Genomic DNA, 20,002 nt, shown 5'->3' with positions numbered 1-20,002 from the left:
AGGCATCAGATGTCACATTCCTGACTTGCGCTGATCCGGCTCTGAACACGGTCCCCATTAAGGACCGTGTCAACTCCTGCATGGCCTCACTGCTTGCATAGATAACCATGGGATCACAAAAAGGCGACTATGTACAACGAGCGGAGATAGCGGCCCGAAGTTGGGACCCAACCAAAATGGAGACAACCTACAAAACCAACGAAGAACGAAGAGAGAGTATGATGGATACAGGTGACCAAGCCAACGCGTTCATTCGTAGTAAAAAGCTTCTGCGATCGCCAATACTCAAACAAGTCGAAACACCAGGCTCTAGCGGCAGTAATGGAGGAATACCTGAGACCCAGCAAAGTCGGGGGATCAATCCCCTGTTCCTGCCAAAGTCCAGCGGTAGTTTAACCCAGGAAGGAGGGCTGACTGGAGATAGCATCCTGAGCACGATCATGTTGAGGGTCAAAGAACTCGACACCTTCGTGCAGGACAAACCCAACGTGCATAAGGAGATCAAGACCAGGATGTCGGATATAAGATCTCTCTTGGGACGAGCTTTGAAGGAGCACGATGGACTCGTCGAAAGGACGAAAACCGCCGAGAAGGCACTCGCAGAAGCGTTGCAAAGAGCTGCAGCTGGACAGGTGACGCCAAAGATTCGTCGAAACCGTTCGGAAAAAAGAAAAAAGGATTCACCAGCAGAAGAAGAAATGCTCAAAAAACGCAAGGACGATCACGACAACGATGATCAAGACGATAGTGCCGCCCAGGGCGACAGCGAAGAGCTGGGTGACAGCGATGACCAGATCAGCACCGATAGCAAGAGAAACGACTGGAGCACGGTTACGAAAAGAAACAAGAAAAAACAAAGGAACGAAGAAAAAGAGAGGGAGAGAAAAGCGAAAATAGTGGAAAAACATAAGAAAGAGAATGAAAAGTGGCAGGGGCCGGGGCGGGCGAGAGACAAAGGCGATGCACTCCTCGTCGAAGCGAAGGGCAACGTATCATACGCTGATCTCTTTAAAAAAATGCGAGAGGACCCTGGCCTCAAGAAACTGGAGGAGAGCGTGGTGAAGTCCAGGCGCACTCAGAACGGCGAAATGCTGTTCGAGCTGAAGAGAGACCCAGAAATCAGGAGCTCAGCATTCAAGGATCTTGTAGAAAGGGTTCTCGGCGATGGAGCGAACGTAAGGGCCTTATCCTCCGAGGCATCGATAGAATGCAGGAACCTCAGTCTGTTCACCACCGAGACCTACGTCAGAAGTTGGAGGAGGAAAACATCCTGGGCAAAGTTCCGATGAAAATCCGACTACGAAAGGCGTATCGCGGGACGCAGACCGCAACGATTCGTCTCTCAACGGACGCAGCGAACAAGTTGCTGAAGTTAGAGAGTATAAACGTCTGCTGGGCTGTGGGTCGTTTTAGAATCATTCCGCCTGTTCCCAAGCAACTGGAGCGATGTTTCAAGTGTTTAAACTTCGGCCACCTGGCGAAAGGCTGCTTGGGGCCAGATAGATCCAAACTGTGCAGGAAATGCGGAATAAAGGGACACTTTGCCAGCGACTGCAAGGGAAAACCAAGGTGTATGCTCTGCGAAAAAGAGGACAGTAATGACCATATGACGGGAGGCTTTAATTGCCCTGTGTACAAACAGGCGAGGGCAAGCCAACAGTGATGGAGATAACCCAAATTAATCTCAACCATTGTGACATCGCACAGCAACTGTTGTGGCAGTCAACAACAGAAACAAAATGTGATGTCGCAATTATCGCGGAGCCGTATCGCGTTCCCCCCGGTAACGGCAATTGGGTGACGGATAAAGTGCGAATGGCCGCCATCCAGGTCATAGGCCGATATCCCATTCAGGAGGTAGTCTCGAGATCTCGCGAAGGTTTCGTGATCACAAAGATCAACGGAATTTATATCTGCAGTTGCTACGCACCTCCCAGATGGACGTTGAACCAGTTCCATTATATGCTAGATGTCCTCATTATATGCTCGCCGAACGAAAACCAGTCGTTATAGGAGGGGATTTCAATGCTTGGGCAGTAGAGTGGGGAAGCAGATGCACCAACGCGAGAGGGACTAGTTTACTAGAAGCTCTAGCCAAGTTGGATGTTACCCTGTGCAACGAGGGCACCACTAGTACCTTTCGCCGAGAGGGTCGAGAGTCCATCATCGACTTGACTTTCTGCAGTCCGTCGTTAATGACGAAAATGAGGTGGAGGGTATGTGAAGGATACACCCACAGTGATCATCAAGCCATCCGTTATACCATTGGCCAACGAAACTCCGTGGCAGTACGGATAAATAGGACATGCCCGCGCAGGTGGAAGACAAAAACCTTTGACAAGGACCTTTTCATCGAAGCACTACGCGTGGAAAGCGACGTCTTGAACATGAACGCGGATGAACTGACGGAAACGCTAGCAACAGCATGTGATATAACAATGCCAAGAAAAAGGGAACCCAGGTATAAGCGACCTCCAGCCTATTGGTGGAGCGAGGCACTTGGCGTGCTTCGGGCCAACTGCCTTAGCGCCAGAATACGTTTCCAACGGTCAAGTATAAACACCAGAGAAGAGCGGAGAGTGGAATTCAGAGAGGCTAGATCCACTCTTAAACGGGCGATTAAGCGGAGCAAATCTAATTGCTTCAGGGAGTTATGTCGGGGCGTGGACGTCAATCCATGGGGCAATGCTTACCGAATGGTGATGGCGAAGCTCAGGGGCCCAACGACACCTTCCGAAATGTGTCCCGAAAAATTAAAAATTATCGTGGAAGGGTTATTTCCGCAGCATGACCCAACGACCTGGCCACCCACGCCATATGGAGAGGATGAGGATAGCATCGAACGCAGAGATGTGACGAACGATGAGCTAGTTGCAGCTATCAAACGCCTAAAAACGAAGAAAGCGCCTGGCCCAGATGGAATCCCCAACGTAGCCTTGAAAGCGGCAGTCCTAGCATTCCCTGATATGTTCAGGACAGCCATGCAGAAGTGTCTAGACGAATGCTACTTTCCGGATCGATGGAAGGTACAACAGCTAGTACTACTGCCCAAGCCAGGAAAGACGCCGGGTGGTCCAGCATCGTATAGACCCATATGCCTGTTGGACACTCTTGGGAAACTTTTGGAGAGAATCATCCTTAATAGGCTGACGGAATGCACGGAGGGAGTTCGTGGACTGTCCGATAATCAATTCGGATTTCGGAAAGGGAGATCCACGGTAGATGCCATTCGCATAGTGGTCGAAAGAGCCAACAGAGCATCCAAACAGAAGCTCAGAGGAAATCGATACTGCGCAGTGATAACGATCGACGTTAAGAACGCGTTCAATAGTACCAGCTGGGAGGCAATCGCGACTGCGCTCCACACGATGAAAGTCCCAGACTACCTGTGTAGAATACTGAGAAGCTACTTCGAGAACCGTGTGCTGGTGTACGAGACAAACACGGGCCAGGCGCAGATTAAAACTACGGCGGGAGTTCCGCAGGGCTCTATCCTGGGCCCATCGCTCTGGAACAGTATGTATGATGGTGTACTAAAACTGAATCTGCCCAGAGGTGTGGAGATCATTGGCTTCGCGGATGACATCGTTATTCTCGCGACAGGGGAATCTTTGGAACGGGTCGAAATGCTCGCGACCGAGTCGATAGACATGATCGGAAGGTGGATGCAAAGTGTGAAACTGCAGATAGCCCACCACAAGACGGAAATGCTGATTGTCAGCAACCGCAGGGCGGTGCAACGTGCAGAAATCACAATTGGAGAGCACTCGATAACCTCGAAGCGAGACCTAAAATACCTGGGGGTGCAGATCGACGATCGACTGAACTTCAACAGTCACGTCGACTACGCTTGTAAAAAATCAATGCACTGACACGAATCATGCCCAACAACTTTGGCCCAAGCAGCAGCAAGAGGCACCTCTTGGCTAGTGTCTCCTCATCGACACTACGTTACGGTGGTCCAGCCTGGATCGCGGCGTTAGAAACTCAGCGGAACACGAAGAGGCTGAATAGTACGTACCGGCTCATGGCGATGCGAGTCGCGAGTGCGTACAGAACCGTGTCAACAGAAGCGGTCTACGTCATAGCCAGGTTGGTCCCCATAGACATCATCTTGGCGGAGGACAGCGAGTGCTATAGGAGGAGGGGAACCAGAGGAATCCGGAAGCTAATGAGGGCGGAGTTGATGGCTAGGTGGCAGCAAGAGTGGAGTGCGGCGCAAAACGGCAGGTGGACGCACAGGCTCATACCGACACTAATGGGATGGGTGAACAGGAAACACGGAGAGGTAAATTTCCATCTAACGCAGTTTTTGTCTGGTCATGGCTGCTTCAGGCAGTATCTGCACCGGTTCGGACACGCAAGATCGCCTCTTTGTTCGGAGTGTGGAAATGTGGAGGAAACACCGGAACACATCGTATTAGAATGTCCCAGATTCACCACAGTGCGCGACGGGCTGCCTACCCTTCATGCTGGGAACATCGTGGAGGAAATGTGTCGTGACGAGGGCACCTGGAACGCAGTAAACAGTGCAATCGTACATATCATGTCCGAGCTACAGCGGAAGTGGAGGACCGACCAGCATGCGGATAACGCCTGACCATAAGAGATGAACAATCAAGACGGCTGTAGTACCGGACCGAGAGCCGCCGTGACGGAGTGCGCGTCATGTTGGAGGGCACTACCTAATCGGCGCTCCGCTGGGAAGAGAAATCCTGCGAGGGTGACTGTGACGGGACGCGCGTCAAGTTGGAGGGCGCTTCCTAATCGGTGCACGTCTCGACAGGTAATCGGATACTGCCGCGAATGACTGAAAAATGCCTGCCTGACAACGCCTGATCGTGGCCTGGATGGAAGAACACCGCGAACGCTCGAAGGAGCGAGCATCAAGGATGAAACCATGATCAAAATGGTGCATACTCCACGAGAGTAGCTGTGACGGAGTGCGCGTCATGTTGGAGGGCACTACCTAATCGGCGCTCCGCTGGGAGAGAAATCCTGCAAGGGTGACTGTGACGGGGCGCACGTCAAGTTGGAGGGCGCTTCCTAATCGGTGCACGTCTCGACAGGTAACCGGATACTGCCGCGGAGAACAGCAAAAATGCCTGCCTGGCAACGCCTGATCGTGGCCTGGATGGAGAAACACCGCGAAGAATGAAGCCATGATCAAAATGGTGTATACCCCACGAGAGTAGCTGTGACGGAGTGCGCGGCATGTAGGAGGGCACTACCTAATCGGCACTCCGCTGGGAAGAGAAATCCTGCGAGGGTGATTGTGACGGGGCGCGCGTCAAGTTGGAGGGCGCTTACTAATCGGTGCACGTCTCGACAGGTGAGAAATCCCGCGAGGGTGACTGTGACGGGTTGCGCGTCAAGTTGGAGGGCAATTCCTAATCGGTACACATCTCGACGGGTAAATGGATGCCTGCGAAGAGGACATAAGCGCAGTGGAATGAAAAGCGAATAGAGAGAAAAAATGTTGAGAAAAAGGGAAGGACAACGTTCGTCAGCGTTGAAAACTCGAAGAGTGCATGAGCACAGCCGCCCCCTGAAGTAGTCGCCTAGATGTGGTCCCAGGGGGAATAAGGCAACGAGTAGAGGGCTTGGTTTTTGTGGGTGCCATCCCCACTCGACGTCTGGGTTAACCCTTCCCAGATAAGGCTGGTAGAGCGTTCCTCACCTCTATAAAAAAAAACCGATTCTTTTGGTTCTCAAATGGGGATCAACACTAGGGTAGGAGCCTACCTGTTGGTCTCAAATGTTCCTATCTCACGCCTCCACGAAGATCATATGACGACATTTTTAGATCGGGCGTGAACTGGAAACACACACCTGGTCTTGGCTCCGAGAACGGGTGTCGAAAGTGGCTAAATGAGGGGGTGCGAGCGAGTCAGAGCGCTATATCTCTCCCGGGGAAGGCCTCCCGGGTCATGGAGGCCTTGCCAACCCGCTGTCTCCCGGGCAAAGGAGATACACCCAGACAATGGAGCTAAGGTCAAGACGAATACTACGAATGCGATCACCCGAGGAGGGTCCCCGAACTGGAGCTGGTCCTGGAACGGGCGTAAGAGCGAGCGGCCAGCGGCTGGAGGGCGATGTGCAAGAGCGGGCCACCAGCCGGGTTCAACCCGAAGAGCTACCGCCACACGGAAACAGCAGCCATCGACATCACCAACGAAACGCTGCGCCTACGAGGCGTGTTGCGACTGTCAGACGACAGTCGTCCACACTTGTGGGTACTACTAGGCGACGGATCATGTGGACACACGAAATGAACGAATTCGTGATCCGCGCCTATTACATCTGCACTGCTTTGGAGACGGACATGAGCGGTCACCCTCGAATACTCGCAATGTTCGAGGAAGCGTATCCAGAGTTCGTCGGGAGGCTTGACCAAAACGCGATGAACGCGAGGCGTAGAGCGATTGTACGCAACAATATGCTCTCCCAAACGCAAGTCGACGAGATCAAGCAGCAGGTGCAGAGAGAACTAAGCTCCAGAACAAGCAGAGCAAGCGATGTGTCGAGACGAAGTTCAGTACGGCTGAGCAATTCATTCGCGAGTGGGGCACGCGAATCAGCACCAGTGGAGGCCACAGTACAACAACCCTCTGAGCCGGAAGATCCACAGCCAGATCAACAACTACTACGCGATCTGGTCTTCCATTACGACGAGGCGATCTCACAGTTCCGCGACACGGACCCTTTGTCGCGCCCCAGGATCCCGAAGTTGCAGCATTCCCGCAGGCTGACAAGTGCAGTAAAGCTCATGAACGAGCACGTTCTTCCGCTGCACTTGGTTGATGCTGAGAACATGGAGGAGCTGCAACTGAAAGTTTACTGTGCTGCTGTGGCGACCGCCAAAAGTTTAGGATACCGTATTAGGCCAAGAGGCGGACTGCTCCAACATCTCCGTGAAAGGCGTGAGCCTCCATGGCGAAGGAGATTGGAGCAACGGATCCTAAACAAGCGCGCCGCAATTGGAAGACTGATGGCGTACAAAAGAGGCAGCAGATCGGTGAAATTATGTCGCCAAGTTGCTGTGATCGTGCGGCCTACTGAACTTCGCCAGCTGGGAGCTCACCAGCTGACGGAAAAACTCGACACACTGGTACAGCAATTGAGCGTCCTTACAAAACGGCTGAAACGTTACTCTGACTCTGCAAAGCGCCAGGAACAAAATCGGATGTTCAGAGATAACGAGAAAGCGTTCTACGACCACATTAGCGACGAGAAGCCCGACTACCGCGAAGGTTTGCCAGATATTAGCGATGTGACGAACTTCTGGGCTGGTATTTGGGAGACCCCAGTAGAACATCGCGACGGGCAAATGTGGTTAAGACGGGAGGAGGAGAGTTGTGGTGAAATTGGAGAGATTCCAGCTATCATCGTCGGAGAGAACGATGTCCGCGAAGCCTCGCAGTACCTGAGGAACTGGGCAGCACCGGGCCCCGATGGTGTCCAGAACTTTTGGCACAAGAAGCTGACCGTCGCACATCCAAAGATAGCTGAGTGCTTCAACAAGGTGCTACGTGACCCACACAACCTTCCTGAATTCGCCACCCGTGGCGTCACCTTCCTCCTCCCGAAAGACAGCAACACATTGAACCCATCAAAGTACAGACCGATAACGTGCCTATCGAGTCTGTACAAAATACTGAGCAGCATAATTACCGCCAAAGTTTCTGCTCACTGCGAACAGCATCACATCATCGCAGAAGAGCAGAAAGGATGGAGGAAAAATACGCATGACTGCAAAGACCAGGCCATCATCGACGCAGCCATAGTCAGCCAGGCGGTATATAACCAGCGGAACCTAAGTATGGCCTACATCGATTACAGGAAGGCTTATGACTCCATACCTCACTCGTTTCTCGTCCGGGTATTGGAGCTCTACAAAATTGATCCCGTCGTCGTTAGGTTCCTGCAGCATGCGATGAGGCAGTGGAGTACGTCTCTGCACCTCAGTGATGGGGAAAATGTGTTGCAGTCTAGAACGCTGCAGATAAAGAGGGGGATATTCCAAGGCGACTCTTTCAGCCCGCTTTGGTTTTGTCTGGCACTGAACCCCCTCAGTAGGACGCTCAATAGAAACGGTCATGGCTATAAAATAAGGTATGGCGACGGCGCCCACGAAGAAGTGACCCATACCTTCTACATGGATGATCTCAAGGTCTACGCTGATTCACGTCAGCGTCTAGGTGTAGCTATCCGGGTTGTCGAAGACATAAGCAGGGACATCTGCATGGAGTTCGGCCTTGACAAGTGCCGCTGTGTCCATCTGCTGAAAGGGCAGCTTACCGAATCCGGAGGTTACGAGGTCTATGACGGCGAGTTCATAAGAGACATGGTTCGTGGCGAATCCTATAAATATCTTGGATTCCGACAGCTCACCGGGATTCGCCACTCCGACATCAAGACGGAGCTGCGAGACAAGTTCTTGAGTCGAGTGAACTGTGTCCTGAGGACTTTCCTCAACGCGGGGAACAAGGTACGCGCGATCAACACATTCGCGGTTCCCCTGCTGACCTTCAGTTTTGGTGTAGTCAAATGGAGCAAAACTGACCTAGAGGACCTTGAGAGGAGGATGAGGAAAGCATTTAAAGAGGCCGGAATGCACCATCCTCAATCGGCACTGGAGAGAGTTTCACTGCCACGCAAAGAAGGGGGACTTGGAATAGTCGACATATCTGCACTGTGTGTTGCCCAGGTACGACAACTGCGCGAGTACTTCGCAGAACGCGCCAACCAAAACGCGCTATACCGGGCTGTCTGCGCCGCCGACAGAGGATACAGCGCTCTGCACTTGGCGCAAGCGGAGTACCAACTCAACTGCAATCTGCAGACAGTGGAGGAGAAGATTGCAGCTTGGAAGCAGAAGGCAGTGCATGGTGCCCACCCCCATCAACTGGATCGGCCACACGTCGACAAGGCCGCATCTAATCTGTGGCTAACGCGTGGTGAACTCTCTTCAGTAGTAGAAGCCGACATGATAGCCATCCAGGACAGGATAATGCCGACGAGAAACTGCAGGCGGTATGTCTGGCATCAAGACGTTGATGACATTTGCCGGATGTGCCATCAACCAGGTGAAAACATAGAGCACATTATGGGAGGCTGTCCCGTTTTGGCCAAGGGCCAAAACGTAGGCTGCACACCGAGCGCCACAACAACGTGGCCCGTATTGTGCGCGTGGCGCTCCAATGTGCTCTACTGGAAGACAACGTACCAAACTACCGGTACCTGCCTGCACCTGTCCTGGAAAATGACCGTTTCAAGCTGTACTGGGATCGCACTGTTCTGACCGACCTCTCGATCCACCACAACCGGCCAGATATAATGGTTTACGAAAAGAGCGACCGCAAAGTCACCATCATCGATGTCGCTATTCCACTGAACCAGAATCTGGAGGAGACCCACGGTCGCAAAATCTGCAAGTACCGACCATTGGCCGTGGAGCTCAAGGAACTGTGGGGGCTAAGGGAGGTCCCAAGAATTGTTCCAGTCGTTCTCTCTGGAACTGGAATTGTCCCGAAGACACTTCTGGAAGCGCTAAAGGTGTTGAATATGGAGAAGGAATTGGCCGGCATCCAAAAGTCGGACATCCTTAGCACCTGCGCGATTGTCCGACAATTTCTCGGTCAGGACTGAAACAGCACGAGCATGCAGATACGTGCATTCCGCAGAGCCTAGTCCCCCTTTGGCATTCAGAAGCCCGGGGGCAGGTGAAAATTCTGGCTAGGTTCGCCTAGTTAAGAAGTAAGATAAGTCTGCCCAAAAAAAAAACTATATTGAAAAAAGGTGCCCCACCTTTCTGTTTGATGGTTGTGAGATGTGATAATAAGTTTACTGCAGCACCAGTAATCAAACGACGCATATTCGTAATAGAGATACTAAATTCTGTTGGTATATTAGTTCCAGGAAGCTCTTCAGATGGCGATTCACGATATACATGTTCTCAAAAACAATTCTGTGGAATGTACAAAAATGTGCAACGAATGTACCAGCAGACTGGATCCATTGGTTCAATACTCCATTTGAGAATGATTACGGTCACCACTGCATTCAAGACACTGTGCATATCATGGGCAAGATGCGAAACAATTTGTTCAACTCAGGAAGTGGTATAAGAATAGGTAAGAATATATCTAAAAATTATTAATTTATTGACATTAGTTGTCATTCATAACATTTCTACGAGCATTTCTATCAATATCATGTCGACAAATTTTTGTATAAACTTTTTTCAGGAAATTTCATCGCATCTAAAGCACACCTAAGGATCGTTGTTCAGAATATGCCACGCACAATACATAAATTGAATGTAGGAGACATTTTGTCGAATGACAAAATTAATTATTCTTCTATTACAAAGCTACTAAACCCAAAAATTGAGGAATGGGTTCTAACAAATATGCCTGGAGGTAGTGGAACTGTGATGTATCTTAAAATAATGCGATATGTGAATGAAGCTTTCATAGACTCATCGCTCAGTCCTCTATGTCGTATTTATAGGATGACGTTTGCTGTAATGGCTCTCCGTATCTGGAAGACTTGTTGTAGGAAAAACAGGAGCTGCTTTATGATAACGGCAAATATCTACGCGTGCATTGAAATGAATTTCCATGAATTGATGAAACTCATCAATTTCTTCAGAGAAAAATCAATGGATGAATACTTTTTGCCAACATTATTCGGCAGTCAAGATTGTGAAGAATTTTTTCGCCATTTGAGATCATTGACTACTTTGTGTTCAACAATTGTTAATTTTTCAATGCTGGACTTATTGCATAGAGTTCATAGAGTAGACTTTATGAACTATGCAGAAAATATACTGCAATGTTATGGAGTCAATTCGAAGAAGAGTTCCAAAACCTGCCAGACATTTCAACTTCCGGGCCTAGAGGAAATCGAACAAACTGTTCTGAATGCCCAAGTTGACGCTGAAAATGAAATGTTGCACCTGGGTCTTCAGGCTGTGCATCCTATCTCAGCCTCGATCTCAGCATTATTTCCTGAAATAAGGTCTGAAATTCCTTTTGAAACACCCATCACGAACGAAGAACGGAATGATGATGAAGTCAATACATATGCTGATGCAGATGTTGACTTGGATGATGAGCACAACTATTTGGATCTCGATTTGGATCATTTGGATATAACTGTGGCTTCAAACGGTGATTCCAACATGCATGCCGAGATGTATGTACCTTTGGATGTTGAAGATGAATTGCGGCTTATGCTAGGAGAAAGCGCTAACAACATTGAAATTAAACATCTCATCAAGGAAAATGGTATGTATGGACATAATACAAGTTTGGGTATTTAGCATAAACTATAACACGCTTCGAATTTCAGTATCAATAAAATCATCACGACTGTACTTCAAAATGCAGAATTCAGATGGAAAAGAAGTTTTTGTGAAAAAGTCAACTGTCGTTTGGTTGTTTAACAATGTTAAGGATACCGTTAGTTCAGATCGCCTATACCGTTTTGTTAGGAATAATGATAGGAGAGTTGATCCTATTTTAGCCCAGTCTGCAGGAACGCATGATGAAATTCATATTGGAGATTGGTGTGAGTTTAAATATAGGGCACATGGAAGAACACGAGTCGTGTATGGTAATGTGGTAGGATTTGAATACATAAACGGTAGATCGAAGAACTACACGCTGCACTGCGCTCCAGTAAAACCACCCAGTGGCATTGTGCCAAGAGGAATTTTTGTGTATGCTAACTGGTTTGAACGATGTGGCAATGTAGCGAACAAAATTCAACTTACTAACATTGTAAATGATGGTCGGATTGATATAGATTTGTACAAAACACATATCCAATCTCCAACATTTATAAACAATGTTATGACACTAGCTTGAACGCAGTTGTTTGTATGATTTGAAGTTTGACTATTCTAAATATATAATAAATACGAAAGGTTCACGACTTGAGGTTAATAAAAAGAGATCGAAAGAAATAAAAAAAATAGTTGATAATCAAATATTAAAACTCGGATTTAATTAAATTCACACAAATTAAAAAAATAACCCTGGGAATATAAACTTTATAGAATATTCGGTAATTGCTACACTAAGACTTGTGTAATAATTTCGGTAATACATATTTAAAAATTGTTTATTAATTAATAAATTGTACCCAAGATTACTGCCGTTCTACCGATGGTTGTCCCATGTTCTACACAAACCTTGTGCACGCTGGGATAACCATGCATAGAACGGCAGATTAAAGTGTACTCAAATATTCTTTAGTCAACCATATCCAACCTACCATATTTTTAACAGTGCATTATTCTCATACTTCGTTGGTTTACCGAAAACGAATCTTGATAAACAAAATTATTTCAAGGTTTAACCTTCTAACGCCCATGGTGTGTTATGTTATGTGTTCATTTCTTCAAGGTTCCCTCGGAGGTTCCAACTCTCACTAAATTGCGAAATATTGTAAAATTGTAATTTGAAGTACTAACTGTAAAACTATTGATTTACAACATTAAGTAAAAATGAGCGCTCACTCTTTAGTTTTAGTTTTACCTCGAGCCTTACTCTATGTTTACAGTCAAACACAATTTAAAACAATAAAAAAATTAAACGGCTACGATGTTGTTATTGAAGCATTTTTCATACACAAGCTATTTTGCCATCCAAATCATCATAAAAAGTCGTGAGCGTTAGAGGGTTAATTTACCAGCATCCTTCTCTAGTTGAAATCAGAGAGTATTTTGAATATTTCTCAGAATACTTTAATTATTGATAACTACTCCATTCAATTCCATAAATACCACAATAAAATATTAATTATTGTAATTATCATATTGATTCAATTATATATTATCATTATTGGTTGGTTCCTCTTTCTGTACTGGAATTACCTATTAAATACTAAAACTATTTCAAATATTCACAATCTACTCAATAATTATAAAATTACTATAAATAATAACCTATAATGTCATTACTAGGCAGCAAGCATATGGTAGTGCGTGCCCCTCGCTGGACGGTTCTCCCGCGAGAATTTTGCAATAACAGACCGCCGCGGAAACTCGATAATGGAATGTGTATGATATAAAACCAGCTTGAGGGCATCCGTATACTAGCACATAGGATTTGACAGCGTCAAACATGTCCGGGTCGCAAATGCAATTTGCGACCACTGTCACTCGCGAGAACTGCCAAACTCTCAAGCTGGTGTAAAACAAGGCACTTAACATACTACCAGGTGGGTCAAAACGTGAAGTGGTTTTCTGCAGCCATTTAAAAAATACACAAAAGTAAATTAAGACGATTGAGCACAATTTGTGGAATATACTGATACTTTATGAAATACTCATTGCTATATTCATTATATTCATTACGTTTTACGCTGCAAGCGTTTCATTTATTGTCTTTGCGTTGAAGGCACCATAATGATTTGCGCCATTTGGAAAACGAAATTAAGGACGAAATTAACACACTTCTAGAACAAAAAATAATGAATGAAAATTTACTTTTCTGTATTCAATATGTATTCTATGTAATAGAGTAATACGTTTTCTCGAAAATTGTGAAATAATATGAAACTGAAATTGTGTTTGATGCTGATTTTATATTATAATGGTGAGTTTTTGTGATTATTGTGTTGTAAAATATTTGGAAATATACAACCAAATGGCTACGTTTTATATTATCATTCAGACCCTTGTGATCATCATGATCATTACATTTCACATAAATTTTTTTTCAAAAAACAATTCTTTTTTTAGTTAGCGAATGGGCGCACCTTGTTCCATAGATTTGCCTTGAGTTCGCCGAGTAATTTGATAGGTTTGGCAATGACAGCTAAATTTGTAGCACATCTTGACTCGCGGATCATATCCCCTTGCCCGGGGCTTGTATAAAACACACAAGGCGGGACGGGTGTGTACGGTTCCAAAATCACTGTTGTACGGTTCCATATTCGCTGCGGTGGCTCGATGGAGATGATGCGCCGCAACGGTTTTGTGAAAGTGTTAGTGTCTATGCGTTTTTGAAAGGTGAAAATAAAGCAAGGCAATGACAAATGTACTCTCAGGTGAGCCAATACGTGAAAACCACTATGCGGTCATGTAGCTGCGGATGATCGTATTTTCATTTGTGATCAAGTTCTCTCACCCTCTCGCTGAGGTAAACATCCCCTTTTCCGTTTCCCATCATTCTGTCTTTATATACCGCCCCTCTAATCCGCTTACTGTCCAAACAATTGTACCTTGTACCATAGACTCGTCTATGGTCTATAAAAATATAGTAATGGCAGATAGCGAAACCGACGAAAGCCGCTGAATGTGTTTTACATCAAGCTCCTGCTGAGACTTGTCATTGTGAAAATCACGCGGTAGAGCCGTCTAGTGTGTTTCCACGCTAACGTAATTAGCTTATCCTCCTAGCTTTTATATCAAGTAATTGTTTATTGATCACCATATGGTGTTTAGGTTATGGACCCTGTGATACTTCGAATAAATAACGCCGTTTTATTATTTAATTAAATGTATTTTTATTCAACACTCCAGAACAACATCCGATCTCTAATGAAATTCCAACTAATAATGACATCTCGGTACAGGCCCGCATCTAGGAACACTGACGATAGTAGCGTATGAAAGTCAGGTCCACACTCAGGTACCACATCTCCCCTTTTTTTATAAATGTATATTACGGTACGTAATCTGCAAATCTAGAAGGCTTCTTCGTAGCACGTCGCTGTTGTTTTTTAGGAAGTGAATTAGACTCATCATATTGATTCAACCCGATGTTAAACCCATTGAATTCACCTTCTGAATTGGAAGATTCTGGCAAAAACTCGGGTGATGGATCATTGTGATTCTCGTTGACTTCCTCAGATGTTGGATTCGTTTCCGTTAATCCTTCCGCATTCTCAGACACCTTTTTCAGATGAGCAATATTGCGATCGTACGACTTGCCAGTCGCTGGATCTTCAATGGTAACACGCGGTCCAGAGCGATGCATCACAACGTACTCCTTTGGATTGAACGTCGTTGATAACTTATTACCAGGCAAAAGGTTCTGCATAAGCACAGTATCGCCTGTTGCGAGTGAATATTTCCTAGCATGGCGCCGCATGTCTTCTGATTGTTTTCCTATATCCTTCAAAACCAGATCCCTGTCACGAGCTTCACTGCTGATGGGCATTGTCTCGATATCATCCAGCGTGGGTATTTTGGATCTAATGGTTCTACCATATAGCAGTTCCGTCGGAGTTTTTCCCGTGATCGAATGCGGCGTGGTGTAGTACATCAGCAAATATTCACGGAGATCCCGCCGCCAATCCCTGCTGGGAGCATGACAGATCTGAAGGCGTTTCAATAGGGAGCGATTTTGACGCTCAACCAATCCATTTTCTTGTGGCCAATATGGAGTTGAGTGTCTGAGGGTAATTCCTTTAATTTTGGTGTACTCATCTAATTCAGTTCCAACAAATTGCTTCGCGTTATCTAAAGTGATTGTTTGTGGATAACCGAGTCGACTAAATATTCGGTCAAGTCTTTCGACGGTTTCTTTCGCAGTTAGTCCACCTCCTTGGAGACGTAGACGTAGACGTAGACTGTAGTAATCTATAATCACAAGTAAATAGGTTCCACAAGGTAATGGGCCGAGAAAATCTACGGCCACCTCAATCCATGGCTTCGAAGGCATCTCACGACGACTCTGGTTTATTAGGCAAACTCACCAGTCTGCATCCGTCACATGCTTTAACCTGTTTCTCTGCATCCCGGTCCATTCCAGGCCACCAAACACGGTCACGCAGGCGTCGTTTCATCACTGATTCACCTGGGTGGCCCTCATGAGCCAAATCTAGCATGCGTTGTCTTAAACAATCTGGTACTACTAATTTATTTCCTCTGACTACTAGATCTCCGATGAATCCTAATTCGTTCTTGAAAGGAGTGAAAGGTTTATATCCCAATTTTTTTTTGTATATCCCAATTTCCGGTACGTAGGCATTGCTTAACGGCTCCCAAAGTAGCGTCAGCGCTAGACATCTCCTCAAGCAACTGAACATCGATCGCCGCTGATTCCAGAACTGCTAGCACCATAAACTTGCTTTCAGCGTCAAACTCTTTTGGCGGTTGTTCCTCGACCAATCTTGAAAACGGATCCGCCACATTATTGATGCCTTTACGATATTTAACTACAAATGAAAACGACTGGAGCCTAAGCACCCATCGTTCAATCCGCGAGCATGGCCTGGACGTCGGTTTGAAAATTGCTTCTAATGGTTTGTGATCGGTTTCCAATTCAAACTTTCGCCCCAAAAGATATACGGAAAAACGCTCCACTGCCCAGACCAGCGCGAGAGCTACTTTTTCGGTCTGACAATAACGTTTCTCTGTCGTTGTGTGACTTTTACTGGCGTAGGCAATTGGTCGTGGATCATCATCGGTAGGTCCTTTGAACTGTAAAAGAACAGCTCCGAGCGCCACCGGCGAATCATCAGCGATAACCCTGGTCCGCAAAGTGTTGTCGAAGAATCGCAAGTGTTGCACATTGCCTATCAGCTCCTTAAGCTTTTCGAAAGATGTTTGTTATTCTTCACCCCAAATAAATTTGACTCCAGAATGAGTCAGTTCACGGAGTGGAGCAGTTATTGTCGCCAAATTCGGTAGGAACCGACCAATGTATGTCACTAACCCCAGGAAGCTCCGAACTTCTTCCGAGGTGCTGGGAGCACGAAACTTTTGAAGACATTCAACCTTACTGTTCGAAGGGCAGATTCCGTCAGGAGATATAACATGTCCTAAGAATTCTAATTCCGAAACTTTGAACACGCATTTACCCTGATTTAACAGATTTAACTGATTTCCATATCTGTTCAGCGTTGACAACACTGCGTCGAGTACTCTATCGTGTTCCTGTTCTGTGCTAGCAAATATCAGAATATCGTCTATAAAATTAACCACATTTTTGCTAAAAGTGCTCAAAATTTGTTCAAGGATTTTTTGAAATAGCTCTGGTGCACAAGCTATACCGTACATCAGACGCTTATATCGAAAAAGTCCCATGTGGGTTATAAAAGTTGTTATGTAACGACTTCCGTTTTCAAGCTCCACTTGATGAAATGCTTCTTTCACATCAAGCCGGCTAAACCACTTTGCAGATGTGAATCTTGGTAGGAAATCTTCGATTGTTGGCATTATGTGTCGTTCCCGCACAATGGCCATATTTGCTCTGCGCATGTCAACGCATTTTTTTGTGCTCCCGTGGCCGAGTGGTTAGTGTCATAACTAACATGCCGGGTGTTCGGGTTCGATTCCCGTTCTGGTCGGTGGAATTTTTCGTCAAAGAAATTTCCTCCGACTTGCACTGTGATCACGCGTATTCTAGAGCTTGTCACTCAGAATGCATTCAAGGCGTGTTATTTGGCATAGAAATCTCAACTAAGTACTAATAAAAATGACGCAAGTAATACTACGTTGAGACGGCGAAGTTCCTCTAGGAACGTTAGTGCCATTGAAGAAGAAGAAGAATGTCAACGCATAATCGAAGATCCCCGTTATCTTTAACCACTGTTACCAATGGAGATACCCACGGACTGCTACCTTCAACGCGCTCTATGATATCACTAGCCAACAGCGAAATCAATTTATCTTCAATTTTCGTCATGAGGGCGATGGGAGGCCGCCTTGGTGGTTGGCATACTGGTTGTACAAAGTCATCGATCGGTACTTTAACCTGGATACCCTTAATTTTGGGAAATGGCTGAACTCCCGTGGTTTTTATTGCGTTAACTCCATGAGTACTCGGTAAACCGATAAAAAGGACGCCCAAGTCAGTGGCAGTGACTCGGCCTAATAAGCACTGTTGACCACCACATAAAATGTAGCTATGGTTTCATGGATCTTGCCAATGTCATTTATGGATACATTTCCCCAAAAGTGTCAACGGCTTCGCATTTTCACCATATGGTAGAAATACCTCGTCACAGTTCTTTGTTTGGTTCCATATCTTTGCCCAATTCGCTTTGATGTAGTTCCAAGATTGTTCATCCACTATGTTTTTCTTGCACCCAGAGTCCACGAGCACCTGCAGTACTACTCCACCCAGCTTGATTCTAATTAGCTCGCCTCCATCGCTGATACTGAACAGAAAGTTTTTACTTTCATTGTCATCTGATGTTCCTATCTCGTTCACTTGGTGTGACTTGAATCGTTTACTTTGCCATTTTGACTCTTGCTTTGGAAACTGTTTATGCTTCAGTGCAGGTAGAGATCGGCATTGCGCGGCAAAATGTCCAATTCGCTTACATTTTATACATTCCTTCAATCTTGCTGGGCAAGCAGAGTCATTTGCGAAGTGGCCGCTTCGACCGCATCGTGTGCACCCTCTATTCGTCATGTGTTTAATCTTATTCACACTGGATAACGGTATGCAATCGGTATCACTAGAAAAACTTGTTCCTGGAAGACTAAACGATTTCGCTTGCTGTTTCACCGATTCATACGAGCTGACAATTTTGGTAACGTCGTCCAGTTTCAAAACATCTTTTTGCAGCAGCTGTTCCTTGAGATCGCTCGGAGCGTATAGAATCACCTTGTCAACCACGCTGATAGCCCGACTCTCTTCTGCATTACTACCAAAGTTGCACTTCGCAGCTTGGGTTTGACATCGAAGCATAAACTTTCCTAGTGTTTCCTCTGTTTCTGGTTTCAGTGTCCAAAACATGTTTCTTTCAAAAGTTTCATGCTGTTTCGGCGAAAAATACTCGTCTAGCTTGTTTATTGCCACTGCAAATGGATCGATTGATTTATCGGGGTCTTCCTGTACATCTGCTCCAGGAATGGAAGTAAAGATTTCTTGCAATTCTGGTCCAGCTTTTGCCAAAAAGATGTTCTTAATCCGTGTGCGATCAGTTTCTCCTGTCGCCGCGATTATGTAGTCAATATTTCTTTTATACTTGACCCATTCGTTCCGGACTAAATTTTGGGGAAACAATTTCAACTTAAATTGGGGAATATCCCACTTCTCCATCATAAAAAGTTTTGTACTAAAATAAATATACGTCCATGAAATTATACATTCAGATTCTGAGTGTATTTTACATACCAGCACAGTTAAACTTGCTTAAATTTTCCCTTTGGAAGTTACAGATGACCTTTGTCTTTCTTTATAGACTTTCCGTCTATACATGCTCTAAAGTGACGTGCGCCTCTGCGGTTTTGTTTTTGTTTTTTTGTCCGCCTCTGCGGTTTCCTCAACCTGCCTTTGCTGATTTCAGCATCCGCCTTTGCGGTTTATTTGTCCGCCTCTGCGGTTTTCTCAATCTGCCTTTGCAGATTTCATCGTCCGCCTCTGCGGGATTTCCTCGCTATTCAAACTATCGCGATGGTAACGATGCGTCAATAGCAAAGTTTTCTCTTTTTTTTACGCTGCTACACAAAGAAAAAAAAAATCTTTTGTCACATTACCTTACTCATTTTCATCTTTCCGAGTTATTGTAGAACCCGAAGAAAATCATAATAGTACGAATATTTATTACCTGTTGTTACTCCTCGTCGCCACTGTGACACTTCGAATAAATAACGCCGTTTTATTATTTAATTAAATGTATTTTTATTCAACACTGCAGAACAACATCCGATCTCTAATGAAATTCCAACTAATAATGACATCTCGGTACAGGCCCGCATCTAGGAACACTGACGATAGTAGCGTATGAAAGTCAGGGCCACACTCAGGTACCACAGACCCTATTCCAGATAACGAGACGAGCAATTCTCGTCTCGGCTTCAGTCACTGTCGAGACGAGCAAAATATCCTATTCCAGTACACGAGTTTCAATGGAATGTTTTATTTGGCATCACATTCCGCGCGTGTATGTGTCTCCTCCAGCACGTTAAGCAACGATGTTGTCTTGTCGATGTCCTCACGAAAAATGAATGCGTCTCACCACCAGAATATCGCTTAAGTAAACTTTTTGTGTGTGATTGAATCGAGAGAATGTGTAGTTTACGATG

The 20,002-nt window shown here is 45.9% G+C and overlaps 2 protein-coding genes across 3 annotated transcripts; one reads left to right on the top strand and one right to left on the bottom strand.

The window, feature by feature from the left end:
• Window positions 1-176: 176 nt before the first annotated feature.
• Window positions 177-11,876, top strand: LOC129773778 (uncharacterized). Its single transcript, XM_055777424.1, has 3 exons — window positions 177-514; window positions 10,657-11,294; window positions 11,359-11,876. Exons 1-3 carry the CDS (start codon window positions 177-179, stop codon window positions 11,874-11,876), a joined length of 1,494 nt encoding a protein of 497 aa, XP_055633399.1.
• Window positions 11,877-14,649: 2,773 nt separating this feature from the next.
• LOC129778582 (uncharacterized protein K02A2.6-like) lies at window positions 14,650-19,612 on the bottom strand. 2 transcript variants are annotated; one of them, XM_055785554.1, is made up of 3 exons: window positions 19,525-19,612; window positions 19,092-19,417; window positions 14,650-19,032 (listed from the first exon to the last, which is right to left on the bottom strand). In XM_055785554.1, the coding sequence occupies exon 3, from the start codon at window positions 19,017-19,019 to the stop codon at window positions 17,898-17,900; it is 1,122 nt and encodes a 373-aa protein (XP_055641529.1). In that variant the 5' UTR covers window positions 19,020-19,032; window positions 19,092-19,417; window positions 19,525-19,612; the 3' UTR covers window positions 14,650-17,897. Both variants share the same exon structure in this region, with proteins under 2 accessions (XP_055641529.1, XP_055641530.1).
• Window positions 19,613-20,002: the final 390 nt, after the last annotated feature.

This window comes from Toxorhynchites rutilus, chromosome 3, assembly GCF_029784135.1.
Source record: "Toxorhynchites rutilus septentrionalis strain SRP chromosome 3, ASM2978413v1, whole genome shotgun sequence".
In the NCBI taxonomy this organism is placed as follows: Eukaryota; Metazoa; Arthropoda; class Insecta; order Diptera; family Culicidae; genus Toxorhynchites; species Toxorhynchites rutilus.
This window is presented reverse-complemented; position numbering and strand designations above follow the sequence as displayed.

Coding starts and splice junctions, on each gene's coding strand:
- LOC129773778 (XM_055777424.1), top strand. CDS start 177: ATGGAGACAACCTACAAAACCAACGAAGAACGAAGAGAGAGTATGATG. Junction 515..10,656: donor AAGGAGATCAAGACCAGGAT/GTCGGATATAAG, acceptor CAATTTCTTCAG/AGAAAAATCAATGGATGAAT. Junction 11,295..11,358: donor ACATCTCATCAAGGAAAATG/GTATGTATGGAC, acceptor TTCGAATTTCAG/TATCAATAAAATCATCACGA.
- LOC129778582 (XM_055785554.1), bottom strand. CDS start 19,019: ATGATGGAGAAGTGGGATATTCCCCAATTTAAGTTGAAATTGTTTCCC.